The 20,120-nt window shown below is 40.8% G+C and overlaps 1 protein-coding gene across 2 annotated transcripts in view; it reads right to left on the reverse strand.

The window, feature by feature from the left end:
- ror1 (receptor tyrosine kinase-like orphan receptor 1) overlaps window positions 1–20,120 on the reverse strand; it is an 84,105-nt gene that overhangs the window by 14,595 nt on the left and 49,390 nt on the right. Inside the window, exons 1-4 of one of the 2 annotated variants that reach the window (XM_041277026.1) lie at window positions 13,432–13,728; window positions 13,228–13,299; window positions 8,227–8,514; window positions 7,509–7,545 (exon numbers count right to left, since the gene is read on the reverse strand). In XM_041277026.1, coding sequence (XP_041132960.1) covers window positions 7,509–7,545; window positions 8,227–8,514; window positions 13,228–13,270 — 368 coding nt within the window. In that variant the 5' untranslated portion in view covers window positions 13,271–13,299; window positions 13,432–13,728. Of the gene's footprint in view, window positions 1–7,508; window positions 7,546–8,226; window positions 8,515–13,227; window positions 13,300–13,431; window positions 13,729–20,120 lie in introns of those variants that run through there. The other variant, XM_041277025.1, reaches the window with a different exon arrangement.

The raw sequence follows: 20,120 nt of genomic DNA on the forward strand, positions 1-20,120 counted from the left end.
CATCAATAGAAGATTCATTACTGTAATGCCCTAGTGAAACCCTGCCTAGAAAGTTGAGTCACAGCATTACACAAAAGTTGTAACCAGGTGAACCAGGTCTAACCCAAAGACAGAGCACAGAATAGCGCAAGACTGGGACAAAAAGCAGAGAAACAAAACAAATTAGCAAGAAGCCTTTTCCTTAACGTGTGTGGAATAGCTCACCCTGGTAGTTCAAGAAATATGATATGGGACAAGCCTTTGTTGGGCTGAGCAGACTCTTCTTCTTATTCTCCTATGTAAATCTTTAGCTCAGAAGCAAACATGCCCCCTACTGAGGTGCAAACACCCAAACCAAGGTCTAGCTGTGCAAACAGGCCTCTGATCTGGAGGGATGTAATCCCTGGAGGAGCAGATGAAAGTCAGGTCACAGCATGACCCTCAGCAGGTAGTAATTGAAGAAGTCAAGAAGTAAACAGATTTATCAGCCTGACAACAAGCGACAAACATCAGAAAGCCAAGGCGTGGAGTTAAAGCTCAATCTCAATCACAGCTGATGTGCATTCCAGGCTTGCCTGGGTTTTTGGTATCACGATGTGCAGACCTTGAGGGAGACCAGCTGCTCTGACATTAACCACTGCATACCATCAGATTTATGGAGCTACCCAGCCCCCCCAGTACAGCAACTGTGAAAGCATTTAAAAGAACCAGAGTTCATGTAGTTCATACTTCATTCAGAGTCCTTGATAAGCGTGTACAAATTAGCCATCTCCCAGTGGGAAGAACGGAGTCCAATTCCTAAATCAATAAACACCTGACAAAAAAAAAAGGGCAGGGATTGCAGACTAGGTTTTGTACCTCGAGGCATTTCCCAGAATAAAAGAGGTTTAGGGTTATAGCACCAGTACAATGTTTGCAGTTTGCTGAAAATTGCTCTGAAATCAGAGTGGAATCGTTTGGCTGGCGCTAAAGGTCGTACTGAAGAAACAACATTTGTTTGGTTTGAAACGGAACCATGTCAGATGATTGATATGAGGTACACCTGGGTTAAAATCCAGACGCACACACAGAGCCAGCTCCACAACTGGCCTCCTCGAACAGAATCCACACACACACACACACACACACACAGAGCCAGCTCCACGACTGGCCTCCTCAAATAGAATCCACACACACACACACAGAGCCAGCTCCACGACTGGCCTCCCCGAACAGAATCCACACACACACACACACAGAGCCAGCTCCACGACTGGCCTCCTCGAACAGAATCCACTCACACACACACAAAGCCAGCTCCACGACTGGCCTCCTCGAACACAATCCACTCACACACACACAGAGCCAGCTCCACGACTGGCCTCCTCGAACACAATCCACTCACACACACACAGAGCCAGCTCCACGACTGGCCTCCTCGAATGGAACCCACTCACACACACAACTCCACACACACACACACACACACACACACACACACACACACACACACACACACACACACACACAGACCACACACACACACACACACACACAGAGCCAATAAGCTGCACCGGAGGAGATCCTCGGACACAATCCCACACACACACAGAGCCAGCTCCACGACTGGCCTCCTCGAACACAATCCACTCACACACACACAGAGCCAGCTCCACGACTGGCCTCCTCGAATGGAACCCACTCACACACACAGAGCCAGCTCCACGACTGGCCTCCCCGAACAGAATCCACACACACACACACACACACACACACACACACACACACACACACACACACACACACACACACACACACAGAGCCAATTCCACGACTGGCCTCCTCGAACACAATCACACACACACACACACAGAGCCAGCTCCACGACTGGCCTCCTCGAATGGAACCCACTCACACACACAGAGCCAGCTCCACGACTGGCCTCCCCGAACAGAATCCACACACACACACACACACACACACACACACACACACACACACAACACAGAGGCAGCTTATCACGGTGTCCTCAATAGAATCCACACGACCAGCCTCCAAGGACTTGTGTCACAGGTTATGGACCCAGGAGCCATACTGGGCCTCCTCGAACAGAGGGGGGATGGTACCAAGACTGGCCTCCCCGAACAGAATCCACACACACACACACAGAGCCAGCTCCATACCTGGCCTCCTCGAATAGAATCCACACACACACACAGAGCCAGCTCCATACCTGGCCTCCTCGAATAGAATCCACACACACACACACACACAGAGCCAGCTCCATACCTGGCCTCCTCGAATAGAATCCACACACACACACAGAGCCAGCTCCATACCTGGCCTCCTCGAATAGAATCCACACACACACACACAGCCAGCTCCATACCTGGCCTCCTCGAATAGAATCCACACACACACACAGAGCCAGCTCCATACCTGGCCTCCTCGAATAGAATCCACACACACACACAGAGCCAGCTCCATACCTGGCCTCCTCACATAGAATCCACACACACACACACAGCTCCATACCTGGCCTCCTCGAATAGAATCCACACACACACACACAGAGCCAGCTCCATACCTGGCCTCCTCGAATAGAATCCACACACACACACACACACACACAGAGCCAGCTCCATGACTGGCCACCCCGAACAGAATCCACACACACACACACACACACACACACACAGAGCCAGCTCCATACCTGGCCTCCTCGAATAGAATCCACACACACACACAGAGCCAGCTCCACTGGCCACCCCGACACACACACACACACACACACACACACACACACACACACAGAGCCAGCTCCACGACTGGCCTCCTCAAATAGAATCCACACACACACAGAGCCAGCTCCATACCTGGCCTCCTCGAATAGAATCCACACACACACAGAGCCAGCTCCATACCTGGCCTCCTCGAATAGAATCCACACACACACACAGAGCCAGCTCCATACCTGGCCTCCTCGAATAGAATCCACACACACACACAGAGCCAGCTCCATACCTGGCCTCCTCGAATAGAATCCACACACACACACACACAGCCAGCTCCATACCTGGCCTCCTCGAATAGAATCCACACACACACACACACACAGAGTCAGCTCCATACCTGGCCTCCTCGAATAGAATCCACACACACACACAGAGCCAGCTCCATGACTGGCCACCCCAAATTCCATATGAAATGATGTAATGCCTGTTGCACGCAGGCTATAGACCTGAGCCTCAATGCCAACGATGAAGTAACTTTGGGACATAAGGAAGAGCATGCTGTGGTATTTACACAACCACACTTTCCTCCCAGTTGTATGAAGGTTGGTAGGTAATCGAAAGCTTATATTATTGTTCTGAAGCTTTACTTAGTTAAGTAACTATAATAACACTATGTAACACAATTTTTGTTCCTGGGTAGTAAGTGTTATTTCCTAATTGCTTATGCCTCAAAAGTATAGAAAATGGCTATTATTCCCCACAAACTATGCTTTTGTGACCAGGACAGTGATATTTCAAAATATCACTATTTCCAACGAGAAAATGGGCAAATGTGTGTCTTTTCGTTCACATAAAGTCAGAAAAAAACAACATATGAATCCAAATTAACATGTACTTATACTAAAGTAATACAAAGATGACTACAAAAGATTTAGAAGTGAGTAGTTTTTCGAGATTTACAATTATACTGTATTTACAGTATAATTGTAAATCTCGAAAAACTACTCAATTCTAAATCAAAAAATGAAATATCCAAAAATAAAACATCCATCTTTCTATCTATGTATATATTTATATATCTGTAGCATATGATTATACAGGTCTTAAGTCATATTTTGGCTACAATGCTGTAGGTCGATGTTGATTTACAGGTTCTAGTAGGATAATGGGAGATGTAATTTAAACATACAAGGAGTCATTTAGAGTGAGTGGTCTTATTATCTTTTCACTCAAACAGTACCAGTGTTTGCATGCATTATCCCGAGAGATTTTCTCCTGCTTCTGTGACTGGAGGGCAGGCATCACCTGCGACTTGACAGAAGCCTGGTTTTTGTCAACATAAACTCATCTCTTATCATGCTTTAGGAATAATAACAGGGAAAAAAACTCAAACATCTTCTAATTGCTTTTCTACACTGCTTGAAAGGCTGTCCATGAGTCATTTTTCATACAGGCAAAACTAAACAGCCATGACAACACAACGGTAATAACATTAATCTATGCCAACTGTAGAAAATATTGCATTACAAACAGCTTTGAAATGTATTGCACTTTATAAAGAGCAGACCTTAGAGAAATCAGTGACAAGAACTTCCATTTAGGAGACTTTCAGTTACAGCCACTATAGAGAGGGTGACAGTACAACGAGGGTCATTCAAAATCCAATAAGCTACAAAATGACATGATGGCAATCTTCAGTGCAACAATGACGTGTTCTACAGGCTAAATAAAATGGAAGATAATGTCTCGAAGATTGAGCCCTCGTTTTTTGCATTGTGATTGGTTATCTAATTGAGTATCTTGCTGGTGGTAAAGTGAGGGAGACTTCAATGCATTTGTGTACATTTCTTTGGCTTGCTGCATTGGCAGACGGATGACTGCGATGTGGCCGTACAACAGTGGAGAAAAGTGTTGGTTTATATTGGTGGACACTGGTTCAGAAAGAATAGCTGGAAGAATGCAAGGGCAGCATTATAAGAAGAGAAGCCTAATTAAAAGGAAGTTCAGAACGGAAGGTAGACATTTATACATGCATTAAGTAGCTTATTCGGTTGGGTAGTAACATCTTAAACACAAGGGTCTTTAAAAAACAATTCAGTTTTGCCCAGTGACATTAGATTCCCTTGGAGGATGTCAATGATGTGCTAGTAACATTTCTAATGGCCCAAAAGATGGCAGGACATCGTTAAAGTCAAGAAAAACATACAAGCCTAACCTGTGTATTCTTCAGCCCTGTGCTAAAGAATTACACTTGCGGTCACACAAGGTCATGAGCAGTACGGACTTTGTGGCTCTGCTCCATGTTCTCCTCCAGTGCTGCTGCCACTGATTTAAAAAAGGGCTATTTTTGGATCAGTGGTGATTTCTTTTTCCATTTTTTCAGTGTTTTTACTAGCCTGTAAAAACATTTATTCCAGGAAAGGAGCAACACACCGGCCCTGAAGAGCAAAGGAGAGTGAGGGGAGCCATTGCGAGCGAGTGGCGAGTACGACTGACATCTCTTCAGAACAATGAGCTACATTGTTCAGCTCCGATGAGAACTGTTCTCTTCTGCTCAGTATTCAGTTACCATGTTAACAGGTGGTCCCCACGAAGTAAAAAAAAAAAAAAACATGCTGCATTTATTAGAACCTATGAATGAGTTGTTTGAATAGTCTGACTTCACAGCAATGCTCAAAACCATTAGGCTGATTGAGAGGTGCTAGACTTAACAGCAAAGGATTACACTATTTCATAAAAACACACTGTGTGAATACAGCTCTTTACCATGAAAGAATACTGCGTATTCTTATATACTAGGAGGGATGAAACGTGTGCTACAGGACAAAAATACAATGCAACGTGATCCAAAGCAAAGGCAAAATATTCTAAACTGGATCAAAAGTAATGATTACATGTTAAACCCCATGTAAACTATGTGCCGACACGATCATTTGTATTAACCCTTTCATGCATGAAATATCGAAAAATACATTTCCATTGCTTTATTTGGGAAAAAGTCACATCCTCATATGAGATCGTCATGCATGGGCGTCTTCCATATGTCCCCATATAAAAGAAAGGGTTAGGGTGTGCTATTTCACATTTCTAATGATATAACATGCCAATTTCAGTGTGTACATACTTTGAAATATATTTTCATTCAGAATCAAAAAAATCAACAGACAATATAATTATATATAGAGGTATGCCAAAGGTATTTTGTTTTTTATTTCTCTCATGTTCTCGTCTATGAATGTATTCATTGTTTTCCCAGCCCTGCTGGTTATAGCCTTTGCTTTGTGCCTGGGTCTGTTTGATATGCTACAGTATAAAATCTTTCCTTACTAGAGCATCTTGGGGGCGGTGACCCATGGCTTTTGACCCTGTCCTTGTTGTGTACAGCTGCATCGAAAAATCTGACCCAGCGCTGTCTGTAAACGATACGCCACTGTTGGGGGGACCTCCATATAATAAATAAATTGCTGTCAAAAAAGCAAACAGCGAAACAGAAAGCTACGAGGGGATTGAGGGTCCGACAACGCTAACTTTGCACTGGGAGCATTCAGCTCTGAGGCTCTGACAGATTTATAAAAATTCTAAACAGTTTCATGTTAGATAAGCTTCTATGTTACTTACGTTACCTAGACAACCTGTTAAGTCACCTAAAGAGATGATTACGTGAACTATAGCCAACACAATTACAGTCAGATTAAAGTCAATAAAAACTGCTGTCTGCCCTGTTATGAAACAGGTCATTTAATAAAATGCACTATTACCAGATTTCAGGTACAGAACAGATGTCATTTTCATTTAAAATGCACTGGCAGCAGGTTTAATAATATGTCTTTCAGTGAAACCTTTTATAAAAGTATGTGCCATTCAAGAACTAATGAAAGCTATATTGAAATGATTCCCTATAAATATTGTAGAAAAAAACCCCACGAAAGTACTACTACTACTGCTGGTGAACAGATTTCATTTACCAAGTAAAACAAAAAGTAAAAAACAAAAAAGAAACGCTGTTCCTATTAGTGCATGCTGAAACTAGGTCAGCCTAACGATCATGAACTAGTCTGACTTACAATGCCATCTTTTTAAAACAGTGCCATGGAAAACGGAGAGCTTGGCACCCTGCTTGGAAAATGGCAAAAAGCCTTAGCACGTCATAAAAGCCAACGACTGCTGTGCGCTGTGGCTGCCCAGAGGTGTTGTAATAGATCCATAAACTGCTTTATGATGTCAAATGTGAGATATATATCTATATATATATCCACATTTTCAGCCAGGTTTTGCAGAGCCCTTTGAAACGAACTGCAGGCACTGGACTACTCTTCAGATAACATTCAATTGATATTCTTTCTTAATTGCGTCTATACCGTGCGCAACTAGTCTACCAATCACAAGTCCCCTGTATATACTGTAATCACAAAAAAAATGTCAAAGTTTCTTGTTTCACGGGAGACAGTTATTAAGGAGCTGAGTAAATCTACAGACTCTGTTTCAGATGGCATGAAAGGGGCCGTTAATATAAACAATGCTATTTTTTTTTCTGGTGTCTGGACTGTGCTTTTTAATCCGCAGCCTTTCATACGGTGTTGAGTTGGCTGTGAAGTGTGACATTATTACTATTAATTGTTTATATAGCAGACGCCTTTATCCAAGGTGATTTACAGACGGATGTACAATACAAGTTATTGCTCTTGGCTTGCTTATGGTTACACTGTTAAGCCTGTCACAATTTATGATGGGATTTTCATGAATCCCCTGTGGGATGCGTTAGGCCCTTAACAGTTCAGAACCAGGTTAGGTGAGTGCAAAAGAAAATAGACTTACTGTGAGGACTTTCCTGCACTGGCTGTCGGGGGTGGACCTGAAAAGAATACAAAGATTACAACTGGGAACAATTACCCCAAGATTCCTTCCACATGTTACCAGAGCAAACCACATACCGTACAGAATTGCACCAGACAACGGTACTCGCCTTGATCTGCTGTGAGTCAGGGTACCTTTGATCAGCAGTTCCCTTCACATCGTCTACATTTACCACGACAGCAGTGTAACATGATGCAGTACATGAAATCACTTCATTGCATTGCTTCCTGTTTAATCTGTCCAAATATACAGTACTACCACGTGGTTTAACTGTATCGCCTTCGCTGGTACTGTACACGATTTTTGTTCCTTTTATAAGCACAGAACTTTACAGATTTTTATTACACAATTCTTTGGAGATCGGAGCCTGAATTGGAGCTCCACACTGGTGTAATTACATAGCTGGCCCCTACAGCCCCTCGTGGCTTTAACAGGTCTGGAATTCTGATTCCTCCTTTTAAAACAATTGGAAGCAAAGCCCATTCAATTTAGCTGGCTTTACTGTACCTAAAGAATGATACAGTCCACAGAGGGGAACGCTAACCACCTGCCAAACTATTCTAGAACGAGGAAATACATTAAAGCAGCAGCAGGGAATGCAGATGAAAGCAACAGTCTCAATTCAGAATCACTGCAAATGTCATCAAAAAAAAAAAAATCCATGCAATATATACCCTACCGAACTTGACAAAGAGCACCCCAGTGGTGGACACACTCCTCCCGCCGTTGTTGGCGACGCACTGGAAGTAGCCGGTGTCCGTGGTGTCCAGATTCCGGATTCTCAGCCGGGAGCCGTAGCTGGTGACTCGGAAGGATATCCTCCGGGGCTCCTGGACCACCGGAGCATCGTTCTTCAGCCATCTGATGGCCGGCGTGGGATTGCCGGAGACTTTACAGTGCAGCTCCGCCGTCTGCCCGAGGGACGTTGTGATATTGTTCATCGGCTCGTCTAATGTCAGGTAATAATCTGTCCAAATAAGAAGGCAAAGTTTTGACGCATGGTTTACTGGGATCGTAATTTTACATTTTGAGATGTTGTCACACAGTAAAAAGCTATTCAGGCCCAAAAAATTCTAAATAATGATAATTTTACACAATACATGGATTATGATTGATCAGGCGTGAAATTGTATCACGTTTAAAAGAATATAACGTTTTATAGAAATAACACATACGTGAAAGTTCATTTGCATTTAATTGAAAACATGTTCATTTTGTGACTGAAGTCCTCTGACATAATGCATGAAATAATGGGGTCCATGTTAAACATGCAGACAGTTTAGAGTTAAAAAAAAAAAAAGTGAGATCATGAGAAATGATGTCATGCAACATCCAGTCCACCACCCCTCCACTTATAAAGTCATCTGAATTTTTTATCTCTCTTAATAAACAACAAATGTAATGTAAAAACGTTCTGTACACTAGGAAATATCAGATTTTATTGCTAAAATCGACATTCTAATTTATAGCCCCAGTCAATTTCTTATTGCTGGTTCTGAATCTAATCTAAACACCTAACTTATTGACTGTTGGTTAGGAATCCTTTACAAGATATTTTGTGGTTGCCAGTGTGGTAAAACATTACTAGTCCTTTCACCATCACACGGGCTTGCCAGAGGGGTTTCAGAACCAGTTATGTCACATAAAACCCTGGAAAGCTTGCCCCCACAACCTGCTAAGTCTACCCAAAAATACCCCTGGTTTTGAGTTCCTGCCAAAGTAAACAAAACATCTCTGTATTTAAAATTGCTTTCCGCACAGACACTGCTTGTGGTGGCGTCTCAGATGTCCTGTGTGTGCAGACATTTTGCTCAAGTCTAGCTGATCCAGTGCTACTAGTTATGGGTTGAACCGGAGCTGAAATAAATGGTAAAATATATTGTTTCAATTATTCTTGTGTGTGATGTGGTTGCGGGCAGACCTTGGGGGGTTTAATTTTATTCCCTGCATCGCTTCAAATATCATCTGAAGAGGTCCTCAATGTACCCCAAATTGACATGTGTCAGCCACCAACCCCCCCTTGCTGGGTGACAAGGGTGGCTGATCATCTGTAATACTTTCCTAATAATATTGTCAATGCTATTTGATACTATACATTGTGCATTATATACCAGACTGCAACATGTGCATTACATACCAGGCTGCAACCTTATATATATCCTTGTATAGATCTACAGTGGACAGCGGACAATGTACAGTGGACAGTGGACAATGCATTGCTTGGATATTACAACCTCAACCTATCCCAGGTGTATTTTACAATACTTTATCATCAAAATCCAGAAACTCAGTACAACTCTAGAATTATTCTCATTGTACTCTGAAAAGACTAGGATTCCAACTCTAGAATTATTCTCATTGTACTCTGAAAAGACTGGGATTCCAACTCTAGAATTGTTCTCATTGTACTTTGAAAAGACTGGGATTCCAACTCTAGAATTATTCTCATTGTACTCTGAAAAGACTGGGATTCCAACTCTAGAATTGTTCTCATTGTACTCTGAAAAGACTGGGATTCCAACTCTAGAATTGTTCTCATTGTACTCTGAAAAGACTGAGATTCCAACTGTTCTGTGCAGAACTGAATTTGCAAACGAACAGTTCAGTAGGAATGTTTAAGCCTTGCTTTTGGAGGTTGAAAGAGTTCTCCCCTCTTTGTGATTCGGTATTAGTCACAAACCACAATGTTGTTTTCTGATCAGTGCACCACTAACAATACCAAGTCAAGGTGTGGTCCCATGTTTTCAGTCCTACTAAAGGCTAAACAGTTGTTCATCCTGCTTAATCTTTATGTAAAATAATATTCTGCAACTTAAGCCTCAGGCCACCAAAGCTAAACCAAAGTGAATGCGTATAATTAAATTAATTACATGACACAAGAGCACAATCTATTAGCTTCAAATGATTTGTTTGTACAAGCCTTTCAATCCATGCCAGTGTGTGCTATACATGAGAATGCATTTGTTTGCTGTTATCTGAGATAGATTTAAACAAACAATCAGCTTTCGTATTTGTTGAGAACGTTTCAGGAGACTTGGCTTTCTGTCTCGGTAACCCTTTCAAGAGTCTTAATAATTTAAAACAGTAAATTCCCTGCTTCATTCCTTCTCACTTTCCAAGAATCTTTTTATATTTTTTTCTCAAAATATAGTACGTCTGCCTGGTGTTGTTATCAACCAAAAAAAAACAAAAAACTATTATTAAAAATTGTGGCCAGTTTGTGGAACGCTACGTTGTAGTATCAAGACTGAAATAATATATCCACCCACTAACCTTTATGTTACAGTGACAAAAATACTGAAAAAGACATTATTTGACTCCTTTTTTAAAGGATCTAGCTTATCCCTGGAGAGAAAATGAGTGAGAATCCCGGTGAATGATTCCGGTTGATCCGAACACAGCCAGAGGTGCCTACTGAGCACGTGTCTAAATGAATTAATTCCTCATCGGATCAGAGAAATGTGTGGAATTAGCCTCCTGCTGCTGTCCATTGCTTGTACTGGTAGGGTGTTGAGCTAAGGAGATGAGATTAGATGAGGAAGGAGGGCTGGTTTGGTTGTTGTGTTGGGCACTTGCCTACCCATACCCATCAGCAAGCCTTCTCAGAAATACATACGCCAACTACCTACAGCCAACCCAAGCAGGGCTGTAGAACCCAGATCACACAACGGAAGGCAGGACACAGAACCTTCCAGTACAAATGTCAAGGGATGCCCATGCAGAACTTATTGACGGGAACAGAGTGAGGGAAGCATGTTGCAGATTGAGCAGGTGATCTGATTGTTACAGGAGCTAAGTAAAAAGGGACACAGCATATTCAAAAGCCTTTGTTTTCATTCAGCTGAGCTGTGATAAGGTCGGAATCGCTGATATCAAACTGCTACTAGGTAAGAGGTCCCTACTGGCCTATTTGAATGGGATGATATTTCTTGATAACTTTCCTTCAGCGGGGTATGTCTCCACAGTATAAACAAGGAACACTTGATCTTACGCCAAGCAGGAAATACTGTAAAATCTTATTTATTAATGAGCTATTAATTTTACCTAATTTCAGCATGTCCATTTAATTGCTAGTTTAAACGGCTGCCAAGATTGTTGAAAAAATTGCTTAAAAAGAGACCATGGACAGGAAATGAGCTTCTAGTAATCCATCTCAGTACTAAAATGTATGCTGAGCAAGGTCCTCTCTCTCTCTAGCTCTACCCTTTTTGTTTGAATTGTTTCCTGGGACATAGTTATCTTTTCAAATACAATCAAGCGCTCTCTGTTTCCTCTCCTGCGGCTGTTTCCTATTAGCCTGCTGCCACCGACTTCAATATGTACTTTCAACTACACGCCAGGAAATTCAGAGCAGAAACAATGACACACTTAACCGGACCCCTGACCCCCTGACCTCCTACACTCAGATTACATATGAAGGGCAAACAAGGGTACTTGGAGAAACAGCCCAACACAGCTCTATTACTGCTGATAACGGTTCACAGCAGTGTAGGCAGATACGGGCCTGCTATGGGAGTTACAGCAAAACCATTTGCAAAACCAAGCTGCCAGGATACACTTTACCAGCCGTACAGAACATGCTTTTATATACTCTCTTGAATAAGATTAGACAGATTACATCAATTAGATCAGATTAAAGGTAAGGGCTTTTATTTTTATTAAAGTTAGCAAGATCCGGATGAATGGAGTGATCGAGCTGAGTAAATCCAAGTCTACACCTGCCCACTTAGGTAGCTCCTCTTTCATGAACGGAATTTATTTGCGTTTCTAAAGCAGGTAAGAGGTTACATTTTTCTTTTTTTTTTTTTTAATCTACTCTACTACTGTTTATATGACTAAAATAATGTAATTAATGTAATTTCCTCTTCCTCCTCCTCCTAATAATAATAATAATAATAATAATAATAATAATAATAATGCTTCCCAGTCCTCCTGTTGACAATAGGTCTTATACCTTGAGAGACTGGGACTATTAAATATACAATATAGAAAATAAAATATCACATCTTCAAGAAAAGACTATAGGCATGTGTTCAAAAGCAAAAAAAGGTGTGTTAAAACTAAGAGGGCAGGACAGAATAACCAGACACTCACTGGCAAAGGTGGAACGCAGGGCCGAACTTCAGTTCCAGTTCACTGTACTTGTGTGTCATAACCTGGCTCTGGCACAGTCCATGTTTTATAACCGAATGGATTCGTTTTGTTTGGTTTTGTATGAAATGTCAAGCTGTTTCTATGCTTCGGCTTTCTCTCAGCTCTGTGGCTTGCTGGAACAGGAGCTTCTTGGCTGGCGTTGAATTTTATTCGTTTTCATGGTAAAAATAAACACAAATCAGCAGGGCTACTGCAGTGGAAAGAGAATGGAAACCTGGAACAAGCTTCAGTAAGTTACTTTTAAATGTCTTACTAACATATTATTCTAGATTTTTAAATTGTGCTCAGTGCACATGCAAGTGAACACAGTGTAGTTTATCCACAAAAATACACATTTAGCATGTCATTGACTCATAAAAGACTATAACATTAGATTGTCCTATTTATCAGTATACATGTCATAAGATGTTTTGCACCCAGATTTAGCTAGGGGCTGATTTTCATTGTCAATCCCTTGTTTCACTGGCAGTCTATTCCCTGAAACAGAGGCTTACTGTATTAATAAAACTGTGAACTTTCATCTCACCTTTGTCGGCTTCGCTGGAAATATTCCACGATGAAGTGGCCATTACATCAGGATCATGCGGCAAATCTGTTCCTGAGAAGAAAAACAAAGAAGCAGATTAGTTATTTGTGTAGCTGGGATTGCCTCTTACATGATAAACCGTAGGAACTTCAAAAGCCAATTTTACTGGTGCAAAAAATGTGATACAAATACTGATGAGCTTACTAATAAGGGTCCGATGACAGCTCTGCGTATCTTTAAAGAAGAATACGCACTACAGGAGTTTGCGGTAAAGGAGTGTTTCCAAATGTGCTTTAAAAACACGAGCCAAGAATTACTACATGACTCGTCACAAACACACAAAGTATGCTCTGCTGGTACCAGGGAGGCTGCAGCGAGCACCAGCACGACTCTCTCAGCTACTCTCAGCTTTGTTCCTGTTTTGACCAGTTAAAGACATTACCAAGCTGTGATCCTGGCAATGAATTATAGTTTGTCTACATGTTATGACAGCAGTTTCGTAGTAGAACAAAGTTTTCAGTTTAATGCGGCAACCTTCTTCAATAATCTTTTTTTTTTTTTTTTTTTTTTTTTTTTTTTGTCGTTGGCCAAAAAACCATCCATATGTAAAATTAACTTAGCAATATATCATCTTGACTCCCAGCAGGTTTCGCATGCTGAACGAATAAAATGTCAATTTGCTGACAGCTACTAAGATTTTTGGAATTGCTGCATAAAGAAAACACGCTGGTTATCTCCTGGCACTAATTAACACCTGGAAGCCAACAGTACTGACCTCACAGACACTAAATGAAAAGAAGCAACGTGCGGCCGAGAGAACCGGCAGCGACTGGAAGACATCGCGAAGGCTAATGGAGGCTTGATCAGCAAACATTTTTGACAACTTTGGGCTAGATTTTTGCTACAGTATTTTATTAACTTTTGTGAGAAGGGAAAAACACCTATTGAGACCTTAGTTTCTGATAGTTGTACCTTGATACTTCTCCTCAGTACTCTAACTACTGTCAAGGGCCAGGCAAGATTTATCCCTTTGTGAAAGCATGTTATTATCTCAAGTTGCAAAACCACAGGGTGTAATAACAGCAGCAGTCGTGGAATTAATACAAGCATGTGTTTGAGGAAAACATTGGTGTTAAACTGTTGAGTAGCTGCTAATCTGTCACACACAGAGTGCTTTGTCCGAAGATACTAATGAGGATTGGACATTAGATCACACCTGTTCTGATGTGATGCCCCCAAAGCTTCTATGGGCTGTGACCCAGAATTCCCTCTTCGTTTGAAATGTTCTAAGTATTTACAGTGTTTTGCGGTATCACTGTGTGGATGGCAATTTTAATTTACTGTACTTCTATAAGGCTTTAGCAGCGAGCAGCTGCCTTTTAAACAGGTGGTTAGCTGGCTGCTAAACCCATAAGGGAATAAAGAAATGTATAAATAATCATTATAGTAATATCTCAATGAAAGACCAACCAATTCTCTCCTCCCTGTATCATATATGTGGGTTAATGCTTTCAGAAATAAAAAAAAAGAAAAAGAAAATGAGAAGCTGAGAGCTGGAGGAGGGACATATTTTTCCTCACTTGGTGGAATGAGATCACTGGGTGTAACAGAGTCATCGCTAGTTTTTACTAATCAGTTACAGGCTATTACGTGACCCCTATCATTTGTGTGAAATTGGTACAAGAATTCTGACCAAAAAAAAAATAAATGTTGCAGTCAAAAGTATTGCGATTGACTGATTAACGAGGCATGAAAAATCGTTCTTTTTAGCAAGTTCTGTGTTGTACAAACACACAATTTTAATTATATATTGGGCTCCTGATTTTCGGTTTTAACCGATAAAACCTGATAAAACACCCCCGATACAAAAACAGATGTAATCAGTGGATAGCCAATAAACAGCGGAAAAACTGTGGAAATGGTTAATCAATTCACATTGACTTTACCATTTTCACATAAAAAATAAAACCTATTACAAAAATAATAATACACACAACGTATCACCTTCTAGAAACGTTCTGTTTGAGGAGGAATCAGTTTGCTTGCTACAGGATAAATAAATCTGAATACTGATCTCACAACAGCACACTGTGGTTAAATGAACACAGAGACACTGATGTAAATCAAGTGCTTTTTGTATGTTTTGCGATTAAAAGAAAGCAGTTATGCCACTGTATCTGTATTGCATCAGTTAATGTGTAATATAAGCAGCTATCTTTAGGGATTACTGTCCTACTTTGAAGCTTTATACTCTGTTAAGCCTTGTCTCTTTACAGTACAAAACCAGCCTAGAGATTGCCAAAGGGAACAGGTAAAGAGTCTGAATAAACTTCTGTCCGCCAGCATGCAGCGGGTTTGGGAAGGTAGGCTCATGGAACGTTAAAACAGCTGAAAAGCATTTTAACCCATTTACTGCCCATCTGCAAGTTAGTCTGCTATTAAATAATCAAGAAATGTCAGTACAATTATGGGGTAATTTGAGATTTAGCATATAATGTCTTCCAGGAATAAATGCTTATTAGAAACTTTTAAGAGCTAATAATCACTCTGAAAATAACATGAGAAGAGGGATTACTTGACATGTTTTGCCAATATAAACTGTATGGGTGAAACAAGATAAAACCACAAACATGATGCTTTGTGGAATTTCATGTTTATTAACAACTAGCCTACAAAGCTTCATAACGCACATGCAATATAGTGTAAATTTAAGTGATGTAATTACATTTAAAAATAATGACATAGTTCAGGACGGAGAGTAGTGGAAAATGTTAGTTTAGCTTAATTTAAGAAGCAATGCAGTCAAACTTTGAATGGGGGGGAGCAACGTTTGATTGGTTATAAGCTAGACACCCTATGTTGTGCCAAGCTCCCAGTCCTTATTGACAAGTTTGTCTTGGCGTAAGGAACCTGCACTGTCAATAACCTGGCATGAATCTGCTAGCAGCAGGGCTACAAAAGAGACACCTGGAGAAATAAATAAGAGCAACACTCGAACCACTGACACCTGTGTTCTTTAGCCAGCAGAAGTAAAAATGTCTTCTTGTGTACTTGTCTAGTCAACTGCAGGTAACCGTCTCTAAATTAAAGGAAACTAAAAAAGGGGCACAGTAATCAGCTTGACAGCACAGTCTGCTTTGAGAACAATCACCCTTTTTAAAAAGTGCATTCTGGTAACTTGATGCCTTTCCTCAAAACAAGGTAAAAGCTGATCAGCTGACCACAAGACTAGAAGCTCCATAGCAACAGAATCTGAATCTGAATGAAGTCAGCTACTTTAATAACCTTCAGTATTACTTAATCTGCTTTGTATTTTAACACTTTGATACAAAATAAAAAGAAAAAAGATTAAGGGTCAAAAATCACTATGAATATCTAGTTCTTTCTTTTCCAGAATGGCAGAATAATAGAATTTGTTTACCATATTTAGGGTTAAAATCTAAATGGATCTGAAAAAAAAAAAAAAAGCATTCATTCATCCATAACTTCAAACACTTTACAGGAATGCAAAAAGTTTGTTTCCGTGCATTTGCAAATAATATATGTGCAAAGTAATTACAGGGCCAGATGCACAGGTGCACGTTAAATATGCAGTGTAGTGGGAAATGAATACAAATACATAGTAACCCTTAGCTGATATCACTTTACTATTTAATGACTCACGTTCATGGGTAACTTTCAACAGTTACTATTACACAGGATTTGAGGAATGTTGAAAAATCAATGCATCTTACCAACTGAAGGAAAAACCCATTTGTTATTTCGACAGGACATGAAACTGATCACACACCAGTAAAAATTAAACTGCCAAAAAACTTACATGCAGTTGCTTGTAACCTGCTGAAAACAAAATGGGTGTGTTATTATTTCTTTAATGAAACATGTGTACTGTGTATTGCAACACCAAAATGTCATTTTGGCTCAGGGGTACGATTTACTTTACTGCTTTACTTTAGTTATATGACCAAGTCTGTCCGATTTGTAATGCTGCCCCGAAGTCGTTAGCATAGAGAATGCTTCGTCAAGTGCAGCTCCATGAACAAGGTATTGATGACAAGAGCACAAGAGCACTAGTCAATGGGCAAGGGAGTCATCAGTTCCAACTGACAGCTAAATCCAGAGCCGTGGGTAGAGGTAGTTTACATACGACACACGTGGCTAAGCATTTGGATTATATATAAAATTGTGTTTGTTTAGTTGTATGAATTTGCTATTTGCATCTAATTAAAACATATCCTAATACAATATGTACTTACTGTTATATACAAAGAATCTGGATTTACTATTTAAGTATACAGTGAGCGCTATTTATATCACGTGCAATATGACTGCAACATAAATTGAACAAATATTTCTTGAACTTGTTAAAAACAAAACAAGGTAATACTACCATAAAATTGTATCTCCTCTTGCTAAACAGCCTATTTCCTTGTTACAGCAGACCACTGAACATAATTCTCAGAATTTTTAATCTACCTTTCATCAGTTGCCCCTGACCTCTCCCCATGTCCTTTCTGATGCTTCGTTTAGTGATGGATGTCATTTACCACATGGAGCTCACAGCTCCCCAGAGGGCTGCTGATGGACAGGTGTCTGCAACATTCCAGAGCACTCACAATCCTAACCTTGACCTGACCTTCCACGACCCATATGGCAGTAATAACCGTTTTACTGTATGTTCTACCTTTGGAGAGAAATCCTTGGACTTAATTCATTTGTGGAGATAAGTCAAAAAACATATAACACTGGGAAAAACATTCAGAAACCCGAACACACACTACTTGAAATGTATTCAGAGACAAGAATGATCACATTCATATTTGATTGTGTGCAATGTTGAAAGAATATTAGGACATGGCAAGACCAATGTGCACTACTGAGCAACAAAACATTAATACTATGATTTAACAAATTATAAGCATAAATAAATGCTATAATAGCCCCCAATAAAAACTCAGAGTTCGGACTGTGATACCTAATACTAGGCTTGTTGCAAAACTAATGTTCATTTTATTCTGAAATAGAATGGTACACATTATTCAGCATTCCAAAGAAGAGTTCCAAACAGAAGCATTTAAGCCCGAGTAAGACCCGCTGACACATGAGCTTTCCGGTCTATGGCAAGATGTATCATGAAGTGTGTAAAGTCAGGGAGCAGAGAGCTGGACTGCCCCCAGGAGCCAGAAAATGAAACTTCTTTGGGGATTAGGAGTGCCAGGCAGGTCCAGCAAGGAGTGAGCACCAACACAAGCACAGCTCACAATGTCTCAGGGAATTGTCCCTGGAGTTGGGGAGTGCTGTAAATAATTAAAGCCATGTTACCTAATGCTAACAAAACGGACATTATTTGCATGTGGATTCAAGGATTTCCAATCTTACTGTAATGCCATAATTTGTATCACTCTGATTCTTAGCTAACCAGTATCCCGTTATCGGGGGGTCTGTCATAACTGCATTTGTAACAGGGTGGTATCTGGGTGAGAACCAGGGACCCTGCGCTCCACAAGCGAACGTCTTAAACACAATACAAACACAATACCAGGCTCCTCTGCATTTGCCGTTTTAGAGATTTTAACCTCATCTCCTCTCACTGACGGGACAGGACAGAATCCGTATTGGCAGTGCATCACACAGCCCGTTACATGTTGAAAACAACAAGGACAGAGACAGTAGGATGGAGCCAAAGTGCTGATTGACAAGGATGGATCCAAACCAGAAAGGACAGACGATTCTCACACTAAGTTTCTGTATTTTATTTGAAACTTGATAAGATATTTCTTGTATCTGTATATCAAGGAGACTTGTCAGCTTGTAAGGGCAGATTTCAGCTTTTAAGAATCCAACATAAAGACCACAGGTGCTTCAACATGACCCAGGGCTGACATTTTTCATCACCTACTTCCCTCCCTTGCAATGAAACATAATATTTGCTTGTAACTTCTACATAGGTTTAAGAACTTCCAACAGGCAGAAAGAAAGAAAGCAAGAAAGCAAGAAAGAGAAAGAAAGAAAGAACGTGCATACAAAGATCGCCATTGTATTACTTCATTTCCCGTACAGCTCCTGTGAAATCTCCCAGATTGTGGAGCTAGAAATACATACCCTATGCAATACTCTGCAGCAGTGCAGTAACATAGTGTTTCTATTCCTCACTCTTCATCAATATGCTAGTGTCCTGGTAATTGTGAAGAGGTTTAAATGGTTAATAACATGCAGGTAACCAAAACCCGCCTCCAGTGAAAAGGAAGCCTCCATTGCAGGCGGGAGCCAGACCTGCTGCTGATTAGCGTTTCTGTCCCAGGCTGCTGCCAAGCACATCGCACTAAACCTGCGGCATGACATCTCCATAATAGGGGACACATGTGGGTCAAAGCGTGGCCTTTCATCACGGTGGATACACTGTCAGAGCCCCATAAGATCAAATGTTGGTCTCTATCAAAAATCTTGAAACGTGTTTTTTTTTTTTTTTTTTTTTTTTTTTTTGCTTCTTATTAAAGGAAAGAACTATCAGCCTGGATAAGATCGCACATGGAATATATTTACAGCTTTATCCCGTTCACAGTGATGTTATCAGGAGCATACGGATCCAATGTTCTCATCGGATTGCAATGTAGTGAAATTACATACTTTACAGAGAATCACCGTACGTGCCTATTGCTTTTAATGCTCTCCAGCCCTGCATGAAAAGCAGTGAAGGAGAGTTTCTGATAGTTGGTCAGGTGCCCTTTTGAAGTGTGCCTTATAACTAGTTGATCCCATACTGACTTACTAGTTGTTCAGTCTCTTGGCTTACTTACAGATCACAGTGAAGCATCGTGGTACAGCCGGAGCGTGTGACTAAGGGTTACTTTATTTACACTGGCAACCTCCACCAGCACAAGAATGTTGCACTT

Source organism: Polyodon spathula, chromosome 18 (assembly GCF_017654505.1).
Source record: "Polyodon spathula isolate WHYD16114869_AA chromosome 18, ASM1765450v1, whole genome shotgun sequence".
In the NCBI taxonomy this organism is placed as follows: domain Eukaryota; kingdom Metazoa; phylum Chordata; class Actinopteri; order Acipenseriformes; family Polyodontidae; genus Polyodon; species Polyodon spathula.